Source organism: Globicephala melas, chromosome 12 (assembly GCF_963455315.2).
Source record: "Globicephala melas chromosome 12, mGloMel1.2, whole genome shotgun sequence".
NCBI lineage: Eukaryota > Metazoa > Chordata > Mammalia > Artiodactyla > Delphinidae > Globicephala > Globicephala melas.
In genome coordinates this window covers 89,251,505-89,278,756 of record NC_083325.1, presented here as the reverse complement: position 1 = coordinate 89,278,756, position 27,252 = coordinate 89,251,505, and the positions used below count along the sequence as shown (strand labels likewise).

Sequence of the window (27,252 nt, the reverse complement as noted above, 5' to 3'; positions counted from 1 at the left end):
CCATACTGAGAACGCAGACTTAATGGCCTCTGTCCACATTCTTTGAACTTAATTCTTCTGTGTGGCTCTTCCGTCCCCTTGCCCAGAAGTCTCCCCTGACCCTCTGCTGCTTACATGTTAAGTGCTCAGGCTGGACATCTGAGCCCTTCTCCGTGTCACTGGTGATTCTGCAAACCCAGACGTGAGCCCTGCCCCCGTGTGAGGCCTGGCACCCCGGTGCCCCTCCTATCCCCCGCCTTCACGCCCACAGAGAGCTCTGCTTCCCGCACACCCGACCTCGCCCGCGAGGCTGCACGCGTGCTCTGTGATGAATACACGACGGGCACACACACACATGCACACGTACACGTGCACACACATAGGTGTGAGGTATCTTGAGTTAGACACACATCTTCTTAATAACATTTGATGTTTCTGGAAAGCAAAAGCAGTGTTGGGCCGTTCTCCAGTCCTCCTTTTAATCGGTGGTCACAGCGGCTTGCTGTGAGTAATTACCACTTTGTACTTTATAAAAATAAGCAAGAATGAGGAGTTTTTCCACAATTGAATGAAATTTAAATATATTATTTCTAATACTGCAAAAACTTAGAAACCCAAAACAAACTGTATATAGCAAATAAACAATGAAGAGAAACGTGGATGACAAAGAGGCTTGGAGTTAGAAATTGTCATCTTAGCAGCAATATCTTACATTAGAATAATGCTTGTGTGACATGGAAAGGACTTCCGTTTTCTTTTTTTTTTAACTTTTATTTTATATTGGAGTCTAGTTGATTAACAATGTTGTGTTAGTTTCAGGTGTACAACAAAGTGATTCAGTTATACATATACATGCATCTGTTCTTTTTCAAATTCTTCGCGTTTTCGTCGGGTCTTCATGACTGGACAAGGCAGATGTGGCTGGCTGTTCACACTCGTAGGTCAGGGAACAGAGAAACGGTGGTTCGCCCAGTCTCACTCTGCCAGGGAAGGGAGGCTTAGTTATAAACCACATTTTTCTGTCTCTGAATCCAGTTCTTCCTCCATACCGTGTCATCACATTATGTACTAGTAAAATCCGTTCGCAGCCGAGGTTTAATTCAGTTATCATCCTAATGTCTCAGTAACGATTTGGACGGGCAGGCCTGCACCCTGTGACGGGTTTGGTGCTTGTATCCAGGAGACAGATGGGACAGTTAGAATATATCCAGAAAATTGAACTAACATGTAGGGAGGGGGGAAGTTTGTCCCATTAGGACAGTAAAAAGAATTAGGATCCTTTAGCCTTTTTTATGTGGAACAGTCATCATTACCTGCAGCTGGATGGTGGGGTCATAGAGGACGTTTCTGTGACAGCTGAGTGTGGATGGAAATGGGGCGGCTGTGTCCCTTGTGAAGACGCTGCACATTTGCACAGAATGACCGTTCCTATCATCCAAACACAGGTATCACCCCAGGGCGAGAGGACCAAGCCCATGCCGAGGAGCTGCACGGTCACCCCGACCGTCACAGGGCCGGCGGGGGAACCTGAGTGCAGGGGACCTCTGCCTTTTGAAGCCACGGCCTCGAGATCCGTCGAAACGGGACTCCTCACCCTGAGCCAACTTCAGGGGGAGGTCGGAGCTTCCTGGGGTGTGAGGTCCCCTGAGATGCCCACTTTTTATTTTTCTCTAGAATATTCACCTGTATTTGGTGTCTTACAGCCGTGAAATGGCGCCGTTATACAAGATTTGTGATTAACTTCTTTTCACATCTGTGACATTTCATTAATTTCATCTTGCTGAATTCGGTGGAAACCTTTATCTTCCCCTTGATCTTTGCATCCCTCTGGTTCCCTCCCCCCCGTCTACACGTCAGCCCCTCATCTGGGTTAATTCTGAGGCCACGTGGCCCCCCTCCCCACCGCATAGCCCAAATATGTGGTCCAGGCTTAGGGAAGCAGAGGTTGCAGGGCCCGGGCGGCCTCTTCAGAGAACGCCTGTCCCACTGGCGTCGGGGGTTCAGACAGCGGGCCTTTGCCTCTGTCCGTGTTAACTGTGCAGCCCCTGACCCCAGCAGCAGGGCCTGCTGTTGCCACGTCTCATTTTTGTGCTGCAAAGGACACAGCTTTGGAAACGTTAAGATCTGACACAAATATTCGGGCCAGTGTGTCTCGCCAGTAGTTGCTAACTTCTTTCTAGACTCTTAATGTTGAACAGAGTCCTATTTTAGGATCCGACTGAATTTGTGTAGACGTAGAGAGAAAGTCCTCTCACCTCAGGAAGAGATTGTGGTGCCCGATTTGGGATTTTTAGGTCAGGCTTTCCTGACCCTGCTTCCTAGAACAAACCAGAATCTGCTCCTTTTGCCTCAGGAGCTGGATATAGGGTGAAAGGAGACCCTTCCCGCACCCTGGATCCAGGTGGAAGTGCAGCTCCTTGAGTGAAGAATATCTCCGCATTCCTTCTCCTTCGTTGTCAGTGAATCAATGAAAATATGCTTTTCAAGCTTCCAAATAATAGAACTTGGAGCAGACGATAAAAATTGACTTTGTAGCTGAATGAGGAATGTTGGAACCTGGACAAGACATACCAGATATATCAGGATCTTGGAAGGACGCATGTTAAATGCTGCAGGTTTAATTGAAATTCCACGTGGGAAGAGCCGTCACCTTCGGTAGCTGATTGCTGAGAGCGAAATGCAGCAGAGAATCTGGCTGCCGGGCTGCCAGCGTGTTCTTACTGTTGAAGGATCACTTGATGTTAAAATCAGAGGGAGGCAGGTTGGCAGCGAAGAATCCAGTTGCTATGGCTACGGAAGGTGTGTGAGAGGCTCTCCGTACAAGTCCTTTCTGTCCTGGACCCACTTTGTCGTTGCTCCTTGAATCCTCCTAATACCGTCCACTGTGTCAGCTTCCACAGTTGAGGGCCATCCTGGAAGATGGAAGTGCTTTTTAATTTTAATTTACAAGATACTTTGAAATGGCTGAAATATCTTGAGTTACTTAAAGAATTTAACTCCCCCCATTATCAATAACACATAACCTCCCAGGGCCCCTTGGAAGATGGGAAGAGAAACCTTGTTAGCACTTCACGGACCAACCTTTAATCCTCACTGGCAGTGAGGTAATAGGATAATCTCCCTGTGCAGGGGGGCAACGGAAGGTTGGAGAGGGATTGAACCAGGGCAGAATGTGGAAGTGAATCCTGCGCCCCTGAGTCTGGTTCTGAGGCAGAGTAAGCGGCTGGCCCCTCGGAGGTCTCCCCAGGGTGGGGTCAGCCCCGTCCCTCTTCCCATTGACCGCTCCGTGGTGACGATGTCCACACGTGGCCGGTTCTGGGGCGTAAAGGACTCAGTGCTTGTAAAGGATGATGAGGAGGGTTTTAGTCATTATTAGTCCAGATGTTCAGTGCACGTAAGGCTTTTTAAGAAGTGTTCTCATTTTCTAATACCACCCAGAAGTTTATGTGAATGAATATTTAACAAGCGTCTGAATTTTACAAAGACTAATTAATTTGCAAAAAGAACAGTTTCTGTTATAACACACTTGTATTGCAAACAATGATTAAATTTACACAGTCTCACATAACACTATAGTAATAGCGATTAATTTGACTTGAAAAGGCAAGTATAACAGAAATAGAAAATATCTCATTGTAGCTAGTTTGCATGTTTGAATATTTATGTGGTTCAAATACATTACGCTATATTTCCATTTTACATCCTGATGTAATGGCAAGATTACCACAGAAATAAACTAGAGCCATTTTTCAGCTGCAATCTCCAAACCTAGCTTAATCTCACCAAAGAGTTTATTTAGGAGCATTAATTAAAATTTTTAATTAAAATCAAATTTCCATGGTTTTATTTTATCATCCATTTTACCACTTTTTAATTTGTTTCTTTAGGGCTAAAAGTGTCCTACAAAGAGAAAAACATTTCAAAGATTTAACTGGGAAGTCTTTTTAATTAGCTTTGCTTTAACGACAGAGACAGACGAGAGACATAGAGAGACAGAGACAAGAGACAGGCAGTGAGAGACAGAGACATAGGCAGAGACAGAGACAGACAGACAGAGACAGAGAGATAGGCAGGGAGAGACAGAGATACAGACAGAGATAGAAGCAGTGAGAGACAGACAGAGACATAGAGGCAGAGACAGAGGCAGAGAGAGACAGACGTAGAGAGAGACAGAGAGACAGAGAGATAGGCAGGGAGAGACAGAGATAGAGACAGAGATAGATGCAGTGAGAGACAGAGGCACAGAGGCATAGAGAGGCAGAGACAGAGAGAAAGAGTGACAGGCAGAGAGACAGAGAAGACAGAGACAGAGGCAGAGAGAGACAGAGACAGAAAGGACAGAGAGACAGGCAGAGACAGAGACGGAGGTAGAGAGAGACAGAGGCAGAGAGAGGCAGAGTCCGAGAGACAGACAGAGACAGAGATAGAGGCAGAGATGGGGGAGATTCTGAAAGGGCCCCTGTGTGGAGCTAGAGGGAGTGTAGATCTCACCTAGTGGGTGACAGAGGTTTTCTGGGTAAAGGCTCAGTGTAAATGAGAACTTTATTACCTAAAACCATACCATTAAATTCATTAATATAAAGACTGTACTTTATTTTCAATAAAATTTAATACTAGTTAATGACTAGAACTAATATTAACAATTGACATTAAATATTTACCTGGAATTTAAAGAATTCCAGTGTTAATAACTTATTATTTCCAATATTTAACCAAAGACTTATAAATTAAAACAAATCTAGAGGAAGGCAAAAAAACCTGTGAAAATGTGTTTTCTGCAGGGCTCAGCCTGTCTCTAACCCGTGCTGTGGCGGGACCAGCCCTTGTGGCTCTTATTATGGTCGTACAATGCCTCCAGCAGTAGCCATGAGGGGACTGAAAAAATAAAGGTTCGTTGCTGACAGGACCTAGAAATCACACAGCACCCTGGGTCACACGGCAAGATGGAGGCTGCCAGCAGAGAGCGCGAGGCCCGGGGTCCTGCTTTCACTGGGGTCGAGGCCGGGGTCTGGGGTTTCCCGGGATCACTCTTTATTGGTGAATTTAAACATAAAGGTGGGAATTTAAAGCACAGGAAGAGGAAAAACAAGGGGCCAAATGGTCAGTTACTGAAATCAACCAAGGTCTCTAAAGCACAGGGGCCTCATTGCGGCGCAGGGGCCGGGGCCCTGGCTCTGTCTGGGGTGTGGCTGGCAGACTCGTCGAGGGGAGCAGAGCTGGAGTCGGGCACTTGTGTAACAAAAGAGAAAAAACAGCTGTCAGGGTTTACACTGCAAAATGCTTTACGTTTGGTGTGAATTCGTTCAGTCTTATTGAAAGGAGTTATCTCTCTGCCTCTATGAGAATAGAAAAGTGAAGTGGAATAATGCTGTAGAGATTATACTCAAACTTTACAATACAAAGGTTTTCTTTCCTTTTTCCTTTAATATTCTGGGCACATTTTCTTTAATTAAAGCAGTCTATGTAAATGTGTTCCCGAGAAAGGGGAAAATGCTGAGTGGCTTCTGGGATTCCTATTTTATTGTCTGTGTCAACTTAATGAAAAACGGGGATCAGACTTTCCACACATGTAATGAAATCCTTCATTAGGAGGAAGTGACATTTGTGCTTCTCATTGAACAAGGCTGTGCGTTTACAAAGTAACTCTCTTAATGTGCTTAAAATTAGCTGAATGTTTAGCTTCACCAGCCGGGCGAGGGGGGCGCTGTGGCTGTGCTGTTGGCGTTTCCCCACACTGTGTACACACGTGCATGTGCGCACACACACACACGTGCTCACATTCTCACACGTCACGCATGCAAGCGTGTGCACACATATGCACATGTTCACCCACAGAGACTCCTGCGTGCACAGACATCCACACACGCACACATACCCACACTCACGCACACGTGTGCGCACATATACCCACACGCATGTGTGCTCACACATACCACACGCACACGTGTGCTCACACATACCCACACTCCCTGTGCACACACTCACACCTGCACACGCACAATGCCAGTTGCTGCGAACTCTGACCCTAAACCACTGCCAGGAGGAGCACGATGTCTCTGAATCTCTCTTAACACTGTTGCCCCTTTTGCGACCCTGCAGCCCACCAGACAGGGATGTTATTCGTAGGGGACGCCCTCCTCCAGGTCAGTATTTTAAACTTCAGTCCTTGGCTCTGTTGCATGTTAGTTCATGTTAGTTTTGAATTGAGACTCATCAATTATTATCCTCAAAATTCTTAATTTGTCATCTTTTCAGGTTAATGGCATTAATGTAGAAAATGCAACCCACGAAGAAGTGGTAAGTGTATGATATTTTATGTCTTTTGTTCTTTTTATTAGATAGCCTTTTATTATTTTTTTCTCTGAAAGTCCATTTCACGGAGTGTACTCATAGACACAGAGCTTCAGAAAAGCTTAGAAAGTTTAGCAAGTCGTGTTTCAGAGGGCCCTCTGTGCCACGTCCCTTCACAGTCCACACGTCATGGGTCCTCTCCGATGCTATAAAAGGTAGATTGGTGGCTGCTATTTTCAAGATGGGAGGATTGAAATTCAGGGCGTGGGACCCCGCCCGGGTGACCGGAGTGGAGCCTGTGAGGGTCCGCACACCGGCTCCCTCTGGCTTTGTGTGCTCCTCGCCTTGGAGGACGTCTCGGGACGCTCGCCTCTGGTGTGTGTCTGGGATGCTGGCCTGTGGACATGGGGGTCACAGGCTCCGCCCCAGCACCCCTTTCCAGACATGAACCTTGCCCAAGGTCAGGTCAGGCTCCAACACAGCGTATTAGTAGGTCGCTAACTAGGTGAAGAATTCCTTTAACTTGCTCCAGGCACGGAGGAAAGATTCGCAGGTGGGATGACGTGTTTCTTGGTCTCAGGGACTTGCAGTTTTAGGTTTAGGTGCAAGTGGATGATGTGCTCTCATCTGTTTACTTCTAAACTTAACATTTGGGTTATTTTTCAATCTCTGCAAAAGTTTGCTTTCTTAAGGTGAGAAAACACATAGTAATTCAAAAAGAGACAGTGTACACCTAGGTAACTTTATCCCGGCCCAGGGAAAGTAAAAAGCATTCATCTGAAAAGAAAGACTTTTAAATTAAGTAAATGATGTGTAAAGCTTATAAATGGAGCTATTCCAATACTTGACTGATACAAATATACTTTTTGGACCAAATTATCAAATTACAAGTCTACAGTCTTCTGTGACACAAAAGCCATGATTGGAACACTGCTACTGACATACAATCTCAGCTCTTCAGACTTACGAACTTCGTAAAAATATTAAATTTGTAAAAGACCTCATAAATCACAGTTGCACACTGTGAAACTCACTTTTCAGAGTAGATTCTAGGTTCACTTAATCCTAAAAGAAGAAAAGTCAGTTCTGCTCCACACAGAAGACCCACAAAAATGAGCCTCATCCTGTATATGGGCTCCTGCTTTGGAAAAGCTGCTTTTCGGCGACAAAAATGTGTTTATTTCCCTCTTTTTAATACACCGTGTGTCCTCATCCACATCAACATACAATATCGTAGCCGACGTGGCAGAGAGTAAACTTTCCATAATTTTCTTTTTTTTTTTTGCGGTACGCGGGCCTCTCACTGCTGTGGCCTCTCCCGCCGCGGAGCACAGGCTCTGGACGCACAGGCTCAGCGGCCATGGCTCACTGGCCCAGCCACTCCACGGCGCGTGGGATCCTCCCGGACTGGGGCACGAACCCGCGTCCCCTGCATCGGCAGGCGGACTCTCAACCACTGCGCCACCAGGGAAGCCCTCCATAATTTTATTGGGCAAATTCTGAGACATCTCACTATTCAGAGAGGAAGGAAAAATGATGTTTGGAAAATCACTCAGTCTCACCTGTGTGCAGAGGTTAGGGATGCCTGGCGGGAGGTGGCGCGGGCGCAGCTGGTCCCCCTGTGGGACCCCCAGGCCCACACGTATGGCAGGAGACCTGGCAGCAGAGTCCCCGCAGCAGAACCCAGACCGATGTCCAGTGGGAGTCAGAGCGGGGTCAGCGCTCCGTCCTGAAGGGTCTCAGAACGAGAAACATTACAGAACTTCATTTTTATGCAACATGCTCAGAATTTTTTTAAAATATCTCAAATGTTAAATTAACTTCTAGTCCAGATGGCAGGCCAGGGTTTTAAGTCCCACGAAAACCATTGATTAAAAACTGCCCTAACTGATAAAACTTCACAGACTGTTTTACGAGCCGCCCTTTTCAAGGAAATGAGTCCTTTTTATACACATTTCATTCATGCACAGCAGCTCGGTCATCACTAAGATCTCAGGACAGATTCTGAGTTCTGGTGATTTTGAACTCAAGAACCCTTAGAAATAAAGTCTTCACTTGTGTTTAATAAATGGTAGAAATGGAACCTTCCAGGTCACTGTTCCAAGCAGCAGCCAGGCCGTCACACCCCCAGACCCCCAGCTCACGGCATCTCATGGGCCGTCACTCAGCAGCTCGCAGCTGCATTTGATAGAAGGTGTCCTGAGGGAGCTGAGGCCGGTCGCCTGTTTCTCCAGGTCGTTTGGCAAGTACGTGTGGACCCTCCTTCCCCTGGGTACCGAAGCATCCGTCAGGCGTCAGCAAGGCCTCTGCCCTCAAGGATGAGCCTCCGCTCTCGGGCCCTGGGCTGTCCGGACTTCCTCTTCCCTGCAGCAGCCGGCTTACTCCCGGCCCCCCCACCTCCTCACGTCTGCCCTCCTTGGGCGATGGTCACCTTCTCTCAGTCTCTGCTCATATGAGAAACTGTCCCGAACACAGGAGGTTAAGGCAGTGTTCCATCTTGTTGGAAGGAACATAAGTGCTATGGAAAGAAAGAAACAGGCTGGAATAAGTAGGTTAGGTAGAGGGAAGATGGATGGATAGAAGGTAGGTAGATAGACAGGTAGACAGATAGACAGACAGGTAGCTGATAGAACATGGGTGGTTGGGTGGATGGATAGAGAAATAGAGAGACAGATAACTGACCAACAGTATTTTCTCATGCATGAGTTGGCAAATTGTTCAGAGACGTGCTTCTCAACCCCGATGTGCATGAGAGTCACCTGACACCCGCAGAGGTTTCAGCGGACGTAGCTTTGGTTCAGCATCACTGCTCCCTAATTCCCGGGCCTCGAAATTAGCAGGGTTCAGAGCCATTGGAATGAGGATCTAAACTCCCAGTAGCGTCTCCGGTGTGCCTTGTGGGGCTTCGTTGGTGCAGGAGCACCGGGGGCGGGGGAGTCTGGCTCCTGTTCACGTGCCCACTTCCTCCCCTGGGGCCCGGGCCAGGCCGGCCTTGTATAAACGGCTGCCCTTGGTAGCAGAGATGCACGTGTCCAGCCCCTATGGCCTTGGGAGACAGAGGACACTCAAACTCTGATGGACGGGACTCTGTGTTGTAGCGTTGACCACGGTCGAGCATCCAGACCCCCCTGAGCCCAGTAACCAGGTAGGAGCTTTTCCACGAGGAGAGCAAACACAAAGCTATGTGTGTGATTATCCCGCTAGCCTCCTCCAGACACCGCCTAGAATCCCATCTGCCACGGACACTTCCGGCACCTGAGGTCTTTGGGCGGCGGGCCCGGGTGGCAGGGCGCCTGCCCGGGGCAGCGTGGATACAGTGCAGAGCCGTCACCGCGTCGGTAGCACGACGACCGTTAGGTGCGTGGGAAGGGCAGCGTGTCCAGCTGTGGGCCACGCCCCCATCAGGATCCAAGCTAACCACCAGCAGGCCTTGCCGTCTTGGCGGCAGGGGCGCTCCTGCGGCAACTCGTTCTCACGTCACAGGTGCCAGTCCCAGCCCCCTGTCTGTCTCTGGGGCCACTTCCCGCTCTGACACTCCCGCGTCTTCACAGACTCTCTAGGGTGTTGCCTCATGTCCCTGCAAGTTGAATACACACAGCCTCACGACGCAGCTGACCAGCCGGGGGCCGCGAGGGCTGGTGAGATGCTGGGGGCGGGGTGACAGAAAGACGGACGACCGGCCTGGCCCGGATGCAGGAGAGTCAGGGTCCACTATTGCTGCTGCCTCTGCTGGCGTTTGCTGACAGCCAGAATCGCCAGGGAAGGGAAGCGTTGGCTGTGTCTGTAGTTGTAGCCCAGGTACCACGAACGTGTTCTATTTGTTCTGGGAAGGAGAACGCACCTGGAGCCACGGTTGCCGTTGTAGTTATGTGTGTTTATACTTACAGTAAAGGACGGCTGTTACTGACAATTCATGTGCTTTCTGCGGGGCCCAGTACCCAAGTTGGCTGGGAGGGTGGAGGAGACCGCATCTTCCAGGTCTTCCGTGCAGCACGGCTGTGGTTTCCTGTTTGACCCCAGAGAAGCGGTTCTGGGGGCTCCCACTTGACCCTTCTCGCCTGCTAGGCCTGAGTCAGGAAAGTAGCCTGGAGATTCTACCAGTTAGGGGATATGTCTGTTCAACCTCTGTTCAGGGGAGGGAAGGAGAACCACAGGGTGTGTTAGGGACCGATGTGAGGTGGGTCCAGGACGAAGGGCACCGATCACCTGGCAGACATCAGCCTCCTGTTCTGACTGGTGGACCAGGGCAGGTGTTGGGTGTCCAGGCATCAGCGCAGACCCGGCGCCTGGAAGCTTTGCTCTCACAGTGCCGTCACCGGTTCCGCACGTCATTTTATAGAGGATGGGGGGATATTGGCAGACGTCGACAGTGGCGGTGTTAGGGAGGGTCGGAGGGGGGACCCAACCCCGCAGGCGACGGCCAAGGGGCTGGCAGGCCAGCAGGTGCAAGTGTGTGTGTGTGTGTGAGTGTGTGTGTGTGGAAGCCTATGTGTTTGTGTGTGTGAGCCTATGTATTTGTATGTGAAGGAGCAGGACAGGTCTATGTGCTTACGTGGGGTGAACTGCAGATTCGATTTTAGGCAAAGAGAGTGATTTGTCTAGTGGACATGGTTCCACTGACGTGAAAACGGCCAAAGAAGAGGACAGACAGCACACGTGGTGTAGTGTGCTTTCCTGCGTGTGCCTGTTTGTTCCCACGTGGTCACGTACCTACACGTGTGGGCACGGGGCCAAAAGGCACACAAATTGTGAATTCTGCGATGTCACCAAAACGCCCTCAAGAGAGAAGGCATTCTTGCAAATGGGTAGACGATTTCCGGAAGGACACGCAAGATACACCAGTAGCCGCGTGTCTGAGGTGTCCATCCAGGGCTCTGGCATGTGAAAGACACCCATGCTTTCATCGTGTATCTGTTTGTTACTTCCTGTTCTAAAATATCCAGTCATCATATTTCAGTTATGACATTTTAAAGCTGTGCTGGCTCCTCAGACATAACCATATGGGATGATTTCTTCACTCCCTGGAAGGCGTCCCGGGTGAGACAACTTCAGAGACTCCCTGGAGAAACTGCTCTGAGGCCGCAAGGCTGCCAGCCCCTGTCCTGGACCAAGTGTCTGTGCCCCAGATTCACAGGTTGGAGCAGTAACCCCCGGGTGATGACGTCAGGAAGAGGAGCCTTTCGGAGGAGAATCCAGGGAGATGAGGTCATGAGGGTGGGGCCCCGTCCAGTAGGATTAGCGTCCGTGTAAGGGGGTGGAGGCGCCAGAGCGCACTCTGTGCCTGTGAGGACACAGCGAGAAGGTGGCCGTCTGCAGCTAGGATGAAGGCCCTCACCAGAGCCCTGACCCGGCCGGCACCCTGACCGCGGGCTCTGCCTCAGAACTGTGGCGGAGAGTGTCTGTCGTCCAAGCCCCAGCCTGTGGCTTTTTGTCGTGGCAGCTCAAGTCGTTTACCTGAGACACCCAGCAGTTTAGATGGCTCGAGCAGCATTTTAAAAGCTTGGGGGAAGATTCATACAAGAGCTGAATCCTTCCTAAAAAAGAAATATGTCTGACTCACCGGTAAACTTGGCGGCCCAGCAGGTGAGTCAGAGGTGGGAAATCGGAACCTGCACCTACGTTGTCAGAGCAGAGCAGACGTGCCTGGTGACAGGGACGCAGGCGGGAAGGTGCCGGAATCGCTGGTCTTAAATAGATGCAAAGGCAAGTCCGTGTCGCTCTGAGGCAGAGCAGGGGCCCCGCCATCCAGAGCCGAGCGTGGAGTCAGGTCCCTCCCGACACCCGTCAGTCCGAAGGCTGTGGTCTGAGGGGCAGACATAGCTTTGAGATCAGTCGTTGAATTCGGAGGCATTAATGGTCAGTGGTCAAAATATTTTCTCAGACACACATACATACTTGGAACTAAATTGAAAAAAAAGAAACTGGCGATGCAGTAAAACCTTTGCCTTGTCCTAGCATCTCAAAGTCTGGAAACATCAAGGCAGGGCAGACACTTGGGATTTGAAAACTAATAACACGTTGAAGTTAAGCCCACTCTTTCATCAAAGGTGCACCTGCCTCACTCTTTACTGTTGTTCCCGGATACAACTAACTTGTCCAAAGTGACGTTTCTTCGAGGGCCTGGGGAACAACGCTGAAGGCCTGAGCCGTGTAAACATGTGAGCGAGTCTTCTGGGGGCTAATTAGCCTCGATTAGATAGATTTTAATGCTTTAAACTCCATTTTATCTCCAGGAAGACTTGTAAAATTGTTAAATATATGCTCACTTATTGAGATAGGGGTGGGTGTGTGTGTGCGTGTGCGTGCGCACACGTGGGCAGACCCACATAACAGAAGCAGCGGGAGAACTTGACTCCACACAGGGGCACGCATCTCAGGCTCGTGCTGTCCACGTGACACCCTGGTCTTAAATTTAAAGCTCCATGAGCCCCAGGACAGGCAGGCTCTTGGGCGGCGGCGGCCGGCCCCCACTCAGATGTGAGCCACACCCCGCAGCAGCCACATCTGGAGAGGACGGCGCTGCAGCTCGGGGTCCCTTCGATGCAGGAGACGAGGGCGCAACGACACCACAGTTTTGTGAGACTCGCCCTGGGTCGCCCTCGGAGGGGGAGGTGCGTGGGCCCCGTTGCCCTTGACGGCCTGGAGGAGCTGAGGCGATGGTCATTGTCTCCGGGGCCTCGGGCCGGCCGGAGGGTGGTCCCAGCTGGGCCCCAGCCGTTGAGTCGTCCGAGCAGAGCGTCCGTCTCATGGCCGCGTTGCTGGGTTTGGTGGGAGGCTTTGAGCCCTCCCCTTCTCGCTGCCGTGGGCGGCAGCCCTGACTTAGGGAAGACAGACCCTGGGGCGTTTCATCCCGTGTCTGCACCTGCACCCACCCAGCAGGAGACGAGGGGGCTTCGGGAAGGGGCGCCAGGGTAGGCTCGCCTCAGGGCTCCCGGGGCACCGCCTGGTGAGGCGTGAAATGGAGAAAAGGCCTCAGGGTCACGAGATTTGATACGTGGAAGAGACACGCCGGCGCCCGTGGCGCAGGAGGCTGTGGACGCAGGGCCTCGGGGAGAGGAGGACGGACGGATGCGAGATGAGCGGGGGGCCACTTCACGTTGGCTGGCCCGGGCTGGGGCGTTCGGCGGGTTTCACAGGCCGAGGCAAAGGGGAGGAGCTCAGGCTCGGGGGCACGGAGAACGTCCCCGGGGTGACGGGAAAGGCCTTTCTGTGGGTCTCCAGGCAGAAGCAGGTCGTCAGCAGGGGCGTGTTCAGAGGAGGGCCGGGGCCGCGTGGCAGCATTGCACGCGTTCCCGATGGGACGCTGGGGGCGCGAACACGTACAGCTTCTTACTCCGGGCTTTGGCTAATGTGTCTGAATCACGTTTGCTTAAACGAGGCAAACGTTGAGCGTTAAAAGCTGATCCTAGAGCTAAAGGAATGAGCTGTTTGGGTTACAGGGGAAGGGCCGGAACCGTGGGGATGGTGACGCTGCAGCCGAGAAGGGCGAAGTGCTGCCCGTTGGTTTCTCCAAAATTAAAATGTCGTTTAAACTCCGAAGCTCATATTTGCGGTTTGCAGCGTCACAGTTAACCAGCTGGCGTGTGTTGCCAGCGTCTGAAATTTGTCAGTTTGCGCGCCACGCGGGTTTCTCACATGACTTGAGTTTCCGGGATGGCGTGGGTAGAGTGTGCAGGGGGCGTGGCCTCAAACCTCTGCTGACGTGTGAACGTGTGTGTAGCTGAGGCGCCAGAGTCCTGTACCTGGGGACATGCAGCCATCCTTTTGTTACGGCAGGTAAAGCTCGCAGGACTTCCAGAGTTTCAAAGGTAATCGTGAACATTGAATTCTCAGGAGACAGGCGAGACGTGTAGGGATTTATTTCTATTTCTGTTCTGGTCACTTTGTGATGGTAGAGTAACTGTCTTTTGTCACATTGACAGGTGCATCTTTTGAGAAATGCCGGCGATGAAGTGACCGTCACTGTGGAGTATCTCAGGGAAGCACCATCATTTCTGAAGCTCCCATTAGGTAAGGGGGAGGGGACAAGTTCAAGGGTGCCACGCAGCACATTATTTATGCAAACGATACGGCACTGGCAGGAGTGTAGATCGTTTCCTGAGCTCATATTCCGAGAGAGGAAAGACGCAGAGAGCGCCTCAGCATTGCATGTTCCTAAGACGTCCTACCCTTTAATCCGTCCACAGACTTTTGCAAGAGGGCGTCCCCAGACGGCGCTTCGTCGATGAATTAACTAAGTCGCCTTCCTCAGGTCGCCTCCCTGTGACTGTATTTACCTACACACGCACATGCACACATACAGGAACGAAGTTTGTATTTAAGATGTCTGTGTTGGCATGAGAAGTATTTAATGTAAAAGAGGAAAGAACGGTAAGTCTGCACCGTGACGTGTCACCGGCGCCCGTGTTTCCTGCAGAGCTTGTAACTCTCTATTAGACCTGACGTGATCCAGCCGGGAAGTGGATCAGAACAGGTGTTGTGACTGACTCTGTTCGGGAGGATGGCTTTGCAGAGTTTATGAAGTTCCCGTCCTTCCTTGACGTAGCGGCAGGGCCTCTGTCGGGTGCTGACCTTGGAACCAGAGGGGCTCTGGGCTGAGGTCGCGCCCAGGGGCTGCAGCTCCGCTGTGGCTCAGCCCACTGTCCCGGCTCGCGGGGAAGCGGGGCCCTCCCCCTGCGGCAGCCCCTCTCTTCTCTTTCCCCTTCTTTCTCCGGCTTTTTCTCTCACATGAAGGAACAGCCTCTCTCCTGGGCTGATCTTATGGCTGGAATCTTCTCTCTCTTTTCCATCGTTCCCCTGTTGTCGGAGCCTCCGCTGCCGCCCCTGGGCCTGGCCCAGCCCTCTGGGGCCACGGCAGCTGCTGAGACCCGATCTCACCTTCGAATCCACGGTCACAAAAAGGGCCATTGAACTTCTGGCCCTGCTCCCATCCATCTTCCTGAGTAACCGAGCAAATCGGTTTCAGCAGCTCGATGTTTGTCCCCATCAGACCTCAACCTGGAAACCATGCTGCTCACTGATCTAAGAAAAACTGACAATCCCCCCATGGGTATGAAAATATATCAGTAGGATTCATCACACGTCCTGCCTTCTAAAAAGACCAACGTGAGAAATCAGGCCACACGTTCAAAGAGAAATAAATGCTATACACAGCACAAGAGTTTATTCTTCCAGAAGAGGGTAAAAGGCCCATGGACAGCCAATCCCAAGCGTTCGCCTGGGGCCCAGGTGTGTGGCGCGTGTGAGTTTACAGCATCGTGTAGCCGCGGGGGGCGTGTGCACGGCTCTGCCTGGACATCTCTCCTGCGGGCGCCTCACCTGACGGTGTGTCCGGGAGGGCACAGGAGGCGGGAGGGGTCTCCTCTGGAGACAGTCAGTGCCGACTTTGATTATTTTGCACAAATTCAGACTCAGACTTTTTATGAAATAGAAGTCACATAACATAAAATTCACCATTCTAAGGTGCGTGCTTAGGCAGTTCTTAATTTGTCACTGTGCCGTGCAGCCGTCACCACTGCCCCATTCCAGAATATTTCCATCACCCCAGAAAGGAACTTTGTACCAATCATCCCCTCCCCCAGCCCCTGGACACCACGAATCCACTTTCTGTCCCCATGGATTTGCCTGTTCTGATCGCTTCACGTAACTGGGGCCGTGCAGCGTGTGGCCTTTCGTGTGAGCTTTCTTCACTCGGCATGTTTTCCAGATTCATCCACATGGTACCCTGTGTGCAGGGTTTCATTCCTTTTTTTAACTGAATAATTTCCATTATTTGGAGAGACCATGTTTTGTTTCTCTCTTCATCAGCCGACGGGCAGGTGGCTTGTTTCCACCTGGGGACCGTTGTGCCAATGCCGGTGTGTGCGTTCATGTACAGGTCTACGTGAACGTGTTTTCAGTTCTCCTGGCCACACACCTGCGAGTGGAGGTGCTGTGTCATACGGCAAGTCTGGGTTGGATTGTTGAGGACCTGCCACGCTGCCTCCACGCCTCCATCTCACACCCCACCAGCCCTGCACGAGGTCAGTGTAGCTGCTATAGATCACAGCTCATTTTTTTAGGTTAGGTGTTTTTGTAAATACTCGTTGAAGCTATTTGTGTTGTATTCTTTTCCAGTAGTTGGTTGTTTTTATTTATTTTTTTTGCAGTACGTGGGCCTCTCACTGTTGTGGCCTCTCCCGTTGCGGAGCACAGGCTCCGGACGCGCAGGCTCAACGGCCATGGCTCATGGGCCCAGCCGCTCCGCAGCATGTGGGATCTTCCCAGACTGGGGCACGAACCCGTGTCCCCTGCATCGGCAGGCGGACTCAACCACTGCGCCACCAGGGAAGCCCCCAGTATTTGTTTCTTGACACTAACTATTTTTATTATTAATAATTATTGACACTGATTTTTTAAAAATAACGGGTTTAAGTAGTGATAAGCAGAAACAAATATTACAATGTTCAGATTTCTCTTTTGGGATATAGATGAAAAGATGCTCATTCACCAGCAGTAAGTTGATAGAAGCCTAGAGCGCATGAATGACTGTCAGGTTACAATCCACTCACTCACTCGCTCACTCAGCCGCCCCTCGGGGTTGATTTGGCAGAGTTAGTCCCTCCAGTGAGAGCATCTGGCGAATGAAGGAAATTAGAAATATTTTGATTTCGCTCCCAAGTTACTGATGAGCTAGTTACGGGAATAACACATGTGCCGTCAGGAAGGAGCTGCAGATAGAAGATGTAGTAAGAAGTAGGTAGAGGTGCTGGCAGAACAGACTCTGGGTCCAGAAGCAGTTCTGTACGTGGGGAGCTGGTCGCAGAATGTTTGGAGGGTTAGGAAAACGGGAAGGGAGCTGGGTGGTCAGATGCAGTGAGAACGACCGTTCAAGCAGAGTTAAGTCGTTGTCATGTTCTCAAGCCTTCTTGGAGCTGTTCAGTCCATCCCCACGCCTGCAGGGCTGCGGTGTGGAGTGTTCTACAGACGCTGTGGACACGGGGGTGGGGGTGGGTGCACAGAAGTGCATCCGTCGGATTCCACGTCAGCTTCACGTGCTTCTTTCCTTAGGAGTGTGGAAGCAGGAAGCATTGCCTACTTGTTACCACTTGTCCTGCTGCCGCGCCCGCCTCAGTGTTTCTTTCCCGTCCTCAAGCAGCCAGGTGACCCGTAACAGGCCCTGGACTTTACTCAGGGGTCAGTAAGGGTCTCCTTTACTGTATTTCCCAGGTGCTTCCGCTTCTCACAGCAGGGAATTTGCACAGTCAGGGTGCCACGTGTGTCACAGCACCCCAGAGCGGGTGGACGGAAAAGCTGCCCACGCTCATATTCCGGCCAGAAAACATTCGGGCGGGGTCGTGAGGACGTGAAGGAGCGCAGCCTCCCTCTTGAAGCTGGTCGCCGACATGGAGGTGGCCTGGAAGCATCAGTATGGAGACCCATGGGTTTATCTGATTTTGTTGAGAGGTTTAGCTCTGGCTGTCCTGCGTGGCGTTTAAAGGGAAATTGGGTCGCTGGGGCATCTGCTGGACCTGAACTGTGCCGGCTGCTTTGAAGGTGAGCCCATAACGCATTCACGGCTTTTCAAGGAGAAAACTGACGTCACTGAAGTAACTTGCACGACATCCCACTAACTTTCCTCATCTGTGAACTGGTGATAATAATAAGTAACAAGCACACCTGAGGCTTGTGTGTCGAAGTAGTAAATACAACAACGTCACGAGGCTTTCGTGTCCTCAGCGACACGGATGCTGGTGACACGCGTGCTGCAGACCCTCAGACCTGATGGAGAAGATTGGGCAGGACAGGACGGGGAGGGCTGGGGCGCCTGCTGGGAAACCCCTCGGCTCCGGCCGTTTACTGTCATTTGGGAGCTTTACCCCAGTAAAGGTTTTTGTCGTTTTCCAAGAAAGGGAAGTCTGGATTTTTAATGCAGTGCCTTGGCTTTGATCAGACAAAACCGATTTGCAGGTCAGACGGAGCTTCACCTGCCAGTTTGGAGCCTCTGCCTAATGGGATTTATCCCCCGAGTAGTTGGCTTTTGAAGGCTAACGCTGGCTTTGAAAATTTTCAAGCTAAAAGAAAATGACGGACCCGTGTATCAGGCTGGCACCCGCTGCGGCCGGGGCACCCCTGACCCTGCACAGCCCATCGGGGTCCTTCCCGTCGCCCATTTTGGTAACGGGAGGTGCGGGGTCACTGGCTTCTCCCTGAAATTGCCGGCTGAGTCAGGAGGGCGGCGGGTGAACCTGCCCATGGCGGCACCTGGGGCCCGGGGCCGCCGAGTCGGTCTTGCTGGTGCGTCGTGGTCAGGAGGAGGGCTCCCTACTCGGGGAGGGGACGCGGACCTCCTTCTGCCTGCAGCGCTGGCACCCGTCTGGGGTCCCGCGAGGGGTCCTGGGCACGTGGTCAGGGCCGATGTGCGCTGAGGGCCCGCTGCCCCTCCTGCTGTCCACCTGGAGCGCTGGTCTTTCAGGCGAGGCCTGGGGGCAGCTGGTGCCGCCCCACCTCACCTGGCATGTCCAGGGCCGCAGTGGAGGGCGGGGCGGGGGCTGAGCGGTGGCGGAAGGGTGGGGACAGGACCCGCCTGGTGCTGGAGCGACAGGACGGAGATCCCTTTCCATCCCTGTACTTCCTGAAAAGAGGACTGTGCTCGGGAAGGGCTCTGACCTGCCCGAGACAGACGCTCGACTTGGACCCTCTGTTCATCCGTGTTCCAGGCCCAACGGCGGCTCCCTGCTCCCTCCCCAGTCCAGAGCTGCTTCCTCTTCTCATAAATATCACTTTCCTCAAACTTACCTGATTGGTCCTTCTATTTTTCACTAAAGCAACTTGCAGTGCAGAGATAATCCGAAAATGTCAAACAAATAAATAACGTAAAAATTAACATCGGAAAGTCAAGAATAAGTGTGGGAAGTTAGCATCGTTATCCTAGTGGTGGGGAGGGCAGGTTCATGGAGCCCCCGGGGCCAGGGGACCGGCTTGGAGAGGCCGCGTCTCTCTGCACCTGGACCTGGTGCGGCCCTGGCGAGAAGCTGGTCCTGCCCTCCTTCTGCCAGGCGTTTTGTGGGGTGCAGACGGGGGCGTCCACATGGTGGGCGGGTGGCGAGGGGCCAGCGCTGGCTGCACAGCCCGTACCAGCAGCTGCTTCCCCCGGGGGCTTGTCTGGGGACCCCCCTAGGCGACCCCCGTAGGTGGACCTGCAGGTAACGCGCTGCGACTCCTCTGGTGGCTCCATCTGCAGTGAGTCTCTGTTTGATTTGCAGGGTCCCCCGGACCGTCTAGCGAGCCCGGCAGCGGGACCTCCTCACCCCTCTTTGACAGCGGTTTGCATCTGAACGGAAACTCCAGCAACACAGTAAGCTCGCTCGTGCTCACCTTTGATTTAACCAGAAGCTCCCCTGGCAGATTTAGCAAAGCCCTCGCTGCCCGTTTCAGAGGGAGGTTCAAACATGGGTGTAGGGTGTGCTTACGTGCGCGTAATTCCCACGTGGACGCCTGGTCTTTCACCGTAGGGTGCTTTCGGCTCCTAATTCACAGTATCTCGCGAACAGGCCTGAGTACGTCATTTTGAGGTAGAATGTGGAGTCGTGGCTCCAGTTTTCCTCGGAACCTGACGGTGGGAACTGCCGGGGTTTGTCCTCAGGAAGCTTCCTCCAGACTCACAGGAAAGGGGTTCATTCCAGGTTAATGGAATCACCTAGGAAGCGTGATGCTGTGTATTTGCAGTGAGTTTCCGTCATCCTCCAAATCTTCACCTTCCCAAGAAAACCAGAGCTGAGCAGAAAGAGAGGGCTGCAGGGGACCTGGGTGTGGACGGCTGCCCCTCCCCCAGGGAGGGCTGGCCTGACCCAGACCCCGGCTGGGTGGGCCCTGACAAGAGCCAGCGTCCAGGGTGTGGTCTCCTCAACCACTGAGCCGTTAGTGGATACGGGTTAGACTCCTGTAAGCAGCTTGAAAAAATGTTTCCTTGGAAATCATATCCGCTCGCACCGTCCGACCACCACCTACCTGACCGGCAGGCGGAGCCAGAGGAAGTGATTCATGTTTGCACAGTCCATTCTTAAAATACCATTCTTTTCCATTTTTAACCCGTTAATATAGTTCTTGATATTTAAAAATTGCGTTTAGGGTCTACGTGAGTTATGAAGCAGAAAAATAAAACAAATGTCCCTGAACTCAAGACTCAAATCGGTACTAGGAACATTGTCCCCAGCTTATACGGCCGCCTGTGTGTCACTCCCATATCCCATTTTCTGGCCTTCCCCAAATAAACAGCATCCTGAATCTCGAGTTTGTCACTGTCAAAAAAAAAAAAAGTTTATCCATGTGTATAGATCCCCAAAATATACCATTTCATTTTGAGGCTTATAAAATGTTACTCTGTCATAGCCTTCTGGGATTTACACTTTTACCTGCTATTATGATTTTGAGATCCACAGATGCTATGTAGGTCCCTGGTTCTTTTTCGCTTGTTTGTTTTTTTCTGTATTATAGTTAATTGTGTGAATATACTGCAGTTTATTTACTGATTATCAGTCATCACTAGACACTTGGCTTTTGTTTCTTGGTTTACTCATCTGCTGTCAACTGAAACCAGGCTGCCGTGAACATGCTAATAAATATCTCTTGGCTACAGACCCAGAGCTAGGATTTCTGGGCACAATGATGCCAGTGTCTGATTTTCAAAACAACGACACCTTATTTTCCCAGGCGGCTGTCCCAGGTCGCCGTCCCAGCAGCAGGAGGCATTGCAGGTGGCCGTGGCTTCCCAGGACTCCATGCTCTGGGTTCACTTTCTCAAGCACAGGGGTATCTGGTGGCTGCTCCCAGGTTGGCTGGGGAGGTCTGTTTGCCTCTCCTCTTGCGGTAACTTTGCTTTCTCCCCTTCCGGGACGTGCGTCCACTTTCACCCCTTTACCTGTAAAGCTGTTTGTCTTTTCCTTCCTGATCCCATGGGAATCTCCATACACACTTGGGATTAATATTTTGCTGAATTTGGGTCTCAAATCTCTTCTCACAATTTACAGCGTGCGTTTCGTTATATTTACGCTACCTTTTGATAAATGGAAGTTAATCTCTGTGTAGCCAAGTGTGTCCATTTCTTTCTGGTAGAGGTTGTGGTTTTAGGATCTGGTTCAAGACATCCTTTCTTATCCTAAGCTCATAAAATGTTTCCTTGTGTTTCTTTTCCTAAATATTTTTAAGCTTTGTTTTTCACTTCAGGTCTCCAAAGCATATGAGGCTTACTTTTGTAAAACACGTGAAAGGCTGGGTCCCAGGTTCATTTTCCCGGGTAACCGGCTGCCCTAACCCATGTCCTCGGTCACTGCGACCACAGCACGTTTCCTGGTCTTGGGTTGATTGCTGAGACCTTGGTTGTATTCTGATTGCAATATCAATACCAGAACCACACTGCTTTTTACTCTGTATTTATAATAAATGTTGTCGCTGTAGCCTACGCTGTCTCACAACGTCCTACGTCTTTGTATTTTGTCCATTCTCTCTCACTTACCTTTTTCTTGTGGACTGTATGTAATCCACGTTGAGTACAAGGAGTGACCACAAAGCTTTAGTCTTTGGAAGACTAGGATCTACCGTATCTCTGGATTGGAGAAGAAAATGGGCTCCACTCTGCAGTTCGTTTTATCAAAGGAAATGAGTTGGAACCTTCCTCAGACACAGGGTTTAGGCAGTTTTCGTTGGCTGCACTTTCAGACATGCTCACATCACTTTCCTTCTCCCAGGACCAGACGTGATGGAGCAAGAGGCAGAGTTTGCCAAGTTCAGAGCAGCTTACAATCACAGGAGCCCTGGAGGCTGGGTTTCCCCTTCATGACTGTGTGCCCCTGACCCCCAACACATTTGTAACCCCTGCTTGTGGAGGAGGGGGAGCCGATAGAGTGCGTTTTCACTCTGCCTGTGATTCCCAGAGCCACTCCCAGTGCTGCCTTGTGTATTTGACAACTTCCCTGGGTTCTCACTTGAAACTAAATTATTAACTGCTCCCTCCCCAGATGCTACATCTTCTCCGTCTTCCTACCCTCCATGAGAAGGAGTCTGCTCATGGCTTCACCCCCAGGCCCCACGTTCTCCTCCAGACCCAGGAACGGCTCACACACCTTAAGATTCTAAGTTCAGTGCTCATACTGCACTATTTTCGTGTCAGAAAACGTACTGAATATTTATAACAACAAAAAGTCTCATTCACATCAGTGTCACTCATCTCAGCTGAATGTGTATATTGTCAGGTCCTTCTCTCCCTCCACCCCTGTTTCCACACTCCTGCACGTCCCGTTCTGGCTCCCTTGTTAGTGGGTTAGTGTTCATGTTTGCCTTCACAGAGGGAACATAGAGGGGTTATTCCTTGATTACCTGATTTTCCAAAAATGTTTTCCTTTTTCCTGAGAGATAGCTGGTGCTTTCACCTGGTGTGCTTGGAACTTGGGTGCTGACCCGGTCCTTTGAGGGACTTCAGATGCCAATGTCTCTGCTTTACCTGTGGCAGATGCAAGGCTAAATTGTGTCTGACTAGTTTCCCTTTGTCAGAAAACTTTACCAAATATAAATAAGGAGCTACAATTAAAAAACAAAGAATTTATGACAGTAAATGCCTGATTTTCTGAGTTAAGAATTTCAAAAGATTAACTCAAAAGATTAGGGTCATTACAGAGAATTGAATGCTCAAAAGTGTACAGGAACAATATATCAAAACAGAAACAAGATTTTACAGAAATTATAAGGAAACAGATATGAAACTTATAAATAGTAGTTGCAAAAGAAAAGCAGATATAATAAGAAAAATAAACAAAATATATTTTAAAATATTAAACAAATAAGCACATAAGTTAAACATTGAATTGAGTCTTCTAAATGGGAGGAGGGGTGGTCTCCCAGGCAGAGATAACGAATGAGTGAATGATATTTAACTGTTTAATTAAAGTATAAGGCACATGCAGGGAAGTATACAACTCTGAAGAAACAGCTCAATAAATGTTATAGCACCCTGGTCAAAATATAGCACATCACCATACTTTCAAACTACCCTCTCCCTCAAAAAATTACTATTATTTTGACCTCAATTACTATAGATTAATTTTACCTGTATTTGACTTTCATGTGGATGGGGTCGTACTCTTCTGTCTGACCTTGTTGCCAAAAGTCAATCTTAAAATCAACTAGCGAAAGCATAGATCACTTTGAACAATGACAATTTTATTAACAGCACATTTCTCAATAGTGACAATGGAAGCTAGATAACAGCCCAATAATATTTTCAAAATCATGGAGACAAGAAAAATAACTACTAGTCTATCTTTGTGTTCCTCACAAAACCATCCTTCCAAAACAAGATAAAAATAAAGACTTGTTCATAGGAAGAGAATCTGAAAGAGTATATTAGTAACAGAATTTCTAAAGACCACATGTCAGGAAAATAAAAATGATCCCAGAAGGGCAGTTGGAGATTAAAGGAGGGGACTATGTATGTGAATCTAAACAAATGTTCTCTGCAGAAAGTAATAACATCACTTAAGTTAATGTCTAATATCTTAGGTTAAGATAAGAGGGCAAATACAGAATACTGAAAACAATGTATGTGGTTCAGAGTGAGTGGACTGGATGTAAAGCATTCTAAAGTCCTACTGTTGTTAAGACACTTCACAAATTAATAAAACACCAGGAAAAATAAAACATCAAATGAAAAAAAGCAAATCAATAACAAAAAAATCCTTAACTAAAATGCATTAAGAAAAAAAGAATAGAAAAATAAGACAACGAAAGAGCCAAACTTAAGGAGGTAGATATGAGTACAGACATAGCAGTAATAAAATCAATATACATAGACTGAATTTACTAGTTATAGTTAAGAGCCACAGATTTACTTCAATCTTTAAAATGATTCAAGTCCTGTCAAGCATCTTTTCTGACCACAGTGATATGAAACTAGAAATCAATTACAAGAAGAAAACCAAAAAATCCACAAATATGTGAAGATTAAACAGCATGCTACTGAACAACCAGTGGGTCAAAGTAGAAGTCTCAATATCTTGAGACAAATGAAAATGGAAATACAGCATACTAAAATTTATGGGAAGCAGCCAAAGCAATTCTAAGAGGGATGTTCATAGTGATAAATGCATATGTTAAGAAATAAGAAAGAGCTCTTATAAATAACCTAAAACTATAAATCAAGTAACTAGAACAAGAAGAACAAACTAATCCCAAAGTTAATAGAAGGAAGTAAGTAACAAAGGTCAGAATGGAAATAAGTGCAATAGAGACTAAACAGACAATGGAAAATATCAGTGAAACTAAGAGCTGGTGTTTTTTTGGAAAAGATAAAATAGGCAAAGCTTTAGCTAGACTTACCAAGAAAAAAAGGCAGCACTCAAATAAATAAAAGTAGAAATGAAAGAAGAGACATTACAACTGATACACAAATACAAAAAATCATAAGAGACTTCTCTGAACAATACTATGCCAACAAATTAGACAACTTAGAAGAAATGGATAAATTCCTAGAACATAAAATCTAAAAAGACTGAATCATGAAGAAATACTGAAAGTCTGAACAGACCTATTACTAGTAAGGTGATTGAATCAGTAATCAAAAATCTCTCAGCAAACAAAAGTCCAGGACCAGATTGCTTCACTGGTGAATTCTACCAAACATTTAAAGAAGAATTAATACCAGTCCTTCTGAAACTCTTCCAAAAAATTGAAGAGGAGGGAAGAATTCCAAACATATTTTACAAGGCAAGCAGTACCCTAATACCAAAACCAGACAAATATGCCACAAAAAGGAAGTTACAGGCCAATATCCCTGATAAACACAGATACAAAGATTCTCAACAAAATATTAGGAAACCCAATTCAACAATATATTAAAAGGATCTTATGCTATAATCAAGTGAGACTTATTCTGAGGATGCAAGGATGGTTCAGTATCTCCAAATCAATCAACATGATGTACCACATTAACAAATAAAGGATTAAATCATATGAGTATCTTAATACAATAGATGCAGAAAAATCATTAGACAAAATTCGAAATCTTTTCATGATCAAAAAAAAACCACTCAGGCGTACTTCCCTGGTGGCACAGTGGTTAAGAATCCGCCTGCCAATGCAGGAGACATGGGTTCGAGCCCTGGTCCGGGAAGAACGCACATGCTGCGGAGCAGCCAAGCCCATGCGCCACAACTACTGAGCCTGCGCTCTAGAGCCCACGTGCCACAACTACTGAGCCCACGTGCCACAACTACTGAAGCCTGCTCTTCTAGAGCCTGTGCTCCGCAACGAGAGAAGCCACAGCAATGAGAAATCTGCACACCACAATGAAGAGTAGCCCCTGCTCACCGCAACCAGAGAAAGCCTGCATGTAGCAGTGAAGACCAAACGCAGCCCCCTCCCCAAAATTAATTAATTAATTAAAAAACTCAGCAAATTGTATATAGAGGGAACATACCTCAATATAATAAAGGCCATAAATGACAACTGCACAGCTAACATTGTACTCAATGGTGAAAAGCTTAAGGCTTTTCCTCTAAGGTCAGGAACAAGAAAAGGCTGCCCACTCTCACCTCTCCTATTCAACATAGTACTAGAAGTCCTAGCCAGAACAATTAGGCAAGAAAAAGAAATGAAAGGCATCCAAAGTGGAAAGAAGGAAGTAAAATTGTCTTTATTTGCAGATGACCTGGTACTATATTGAGAAAACCTTAGCGACTCCACTAAAAGACTCTTGAGTACTAATAAACAAATTCCTTGAATTTGCAGGATGGAAAATCTATTACAAAAATCAGTTGTATTTCTGTACACAATAATGAACTATCAGAAAGAGAAACTATGAAAATAATCCAATTTATAATTGCATAAAAAGGAAAAAATACCTTGGAATAAATTTAACCAAGGACATGAATGATCTGTACCCTGAAAACTTTTAGACGTTAATGAAGGAAATTGAAGAAGACACAAATAAATGGAAAGATATTCCATGCTCATGGATTGGAAGAATAAACCTATTGTTAAAATGTCCATACTAACCAAAGCAATCTACAGATTCAGTGGGATACCCATCAAAATTCCAATGGCATTTTTTTACAAAAAAAAAAACAGTACAAACAATCCTAAAATGTATACGCAACTGCAAAAGATCAAAAATACCTAGAACAATCTTGAGAAAGAGAAACAAAGCTGGAGGCATCACACTTCCTGATTTCATACTAAATTTTGAAGATATAATAATCAAAACAGTATGGTATTGGCATAAAAAAGGCACATAGATCAATGGAACAGAATAGAGAACCATGAAATAAACTCACACCTGTATGGGCAATTAATTTATGACAAAGGAGTCAGGAATATATAGCGGGGAAAAGGATAGTCTCATAAATGAAAGGTGTTGGGAAAACTTGATGGCCGCATGCAAAGGAATGAAACTAAGCCCCTGTCTTACACCACTGACAGAAATTAACTCAAAATGAATGAAAGACTTGAACATAAGACCTGAAACCATAAAACTCCTAGAAGAAAACATAAATGGTAAGCTCCTTGACATTGGTCTTGGCAATGATTTTTTTAAAAATTTAACCCCCAAAACAAAGGCAACAAAAGCAGAAATAGACAAGTGGGGCTACATCAAACTAAAGAGCCTCTGCACAGTAAAGGAAATCATCAACGTAATGAAAATGGAGAGAATATGTGCAAATCGTGTACCTGACCAGAAGTGAGTATCCAAAATATATAGAAAGAATACATACTACTCAACAGCAGAAAGCAGGCGATTTAAATCAAAATTGGGCAGCGGGACTGAATAGATACTTCTCCAGAGAAGGCATACAGATGGTCGATAGGCACATGGAAAGATGCTCAATGTCACTAATCGTCAGAGAAGTGCAAATCAAAGCCACAATGAGATACTACCTCACGGTGTCAGAACGGCTGTCATCAGAATGGCAAGAAGTCACAAGTGTCATCTGGGGGCCTGGGAGCAGATGGCAG

The 27,252-nt window shown here is 48.5% G+C and overlaps 1 protein-coding gene across 5 annotated transcripts in view; it reads left to right on the top strand.

Annotated features, from left to right (window-relative positions):
• Nucleotides 1–27,252, top strand: part of SNTG2 (syntrophin gamma 2) — a 198,877-nt gene that overhangs the window by 86,757 nt on the left and 84,868 nt on the right. For all 5 annotated transcript variants that reach the window (XM_060309458.1, XM_060309456.1, XM_060309457.1 and 2 more), the window contains 4 exons: nt 6,079–6,122; nt 6,235–6,276; nt 14,193–14,280; nt 19,515–19,606. In XM_060309458.1, the coding sequence (XP_060165441.1) occupies nt 6,079–6,122; nt 6,235–6,276; nt 14,193–14,280; nt 19,515–19,606 (266 nt within the window). The remainder of the gene's footprint in view (nt 1–6,078; nt 6,123–6,234; nt 6,277–14,192; nt 14,281–19,514; nt 19,607–27,252) is intronic.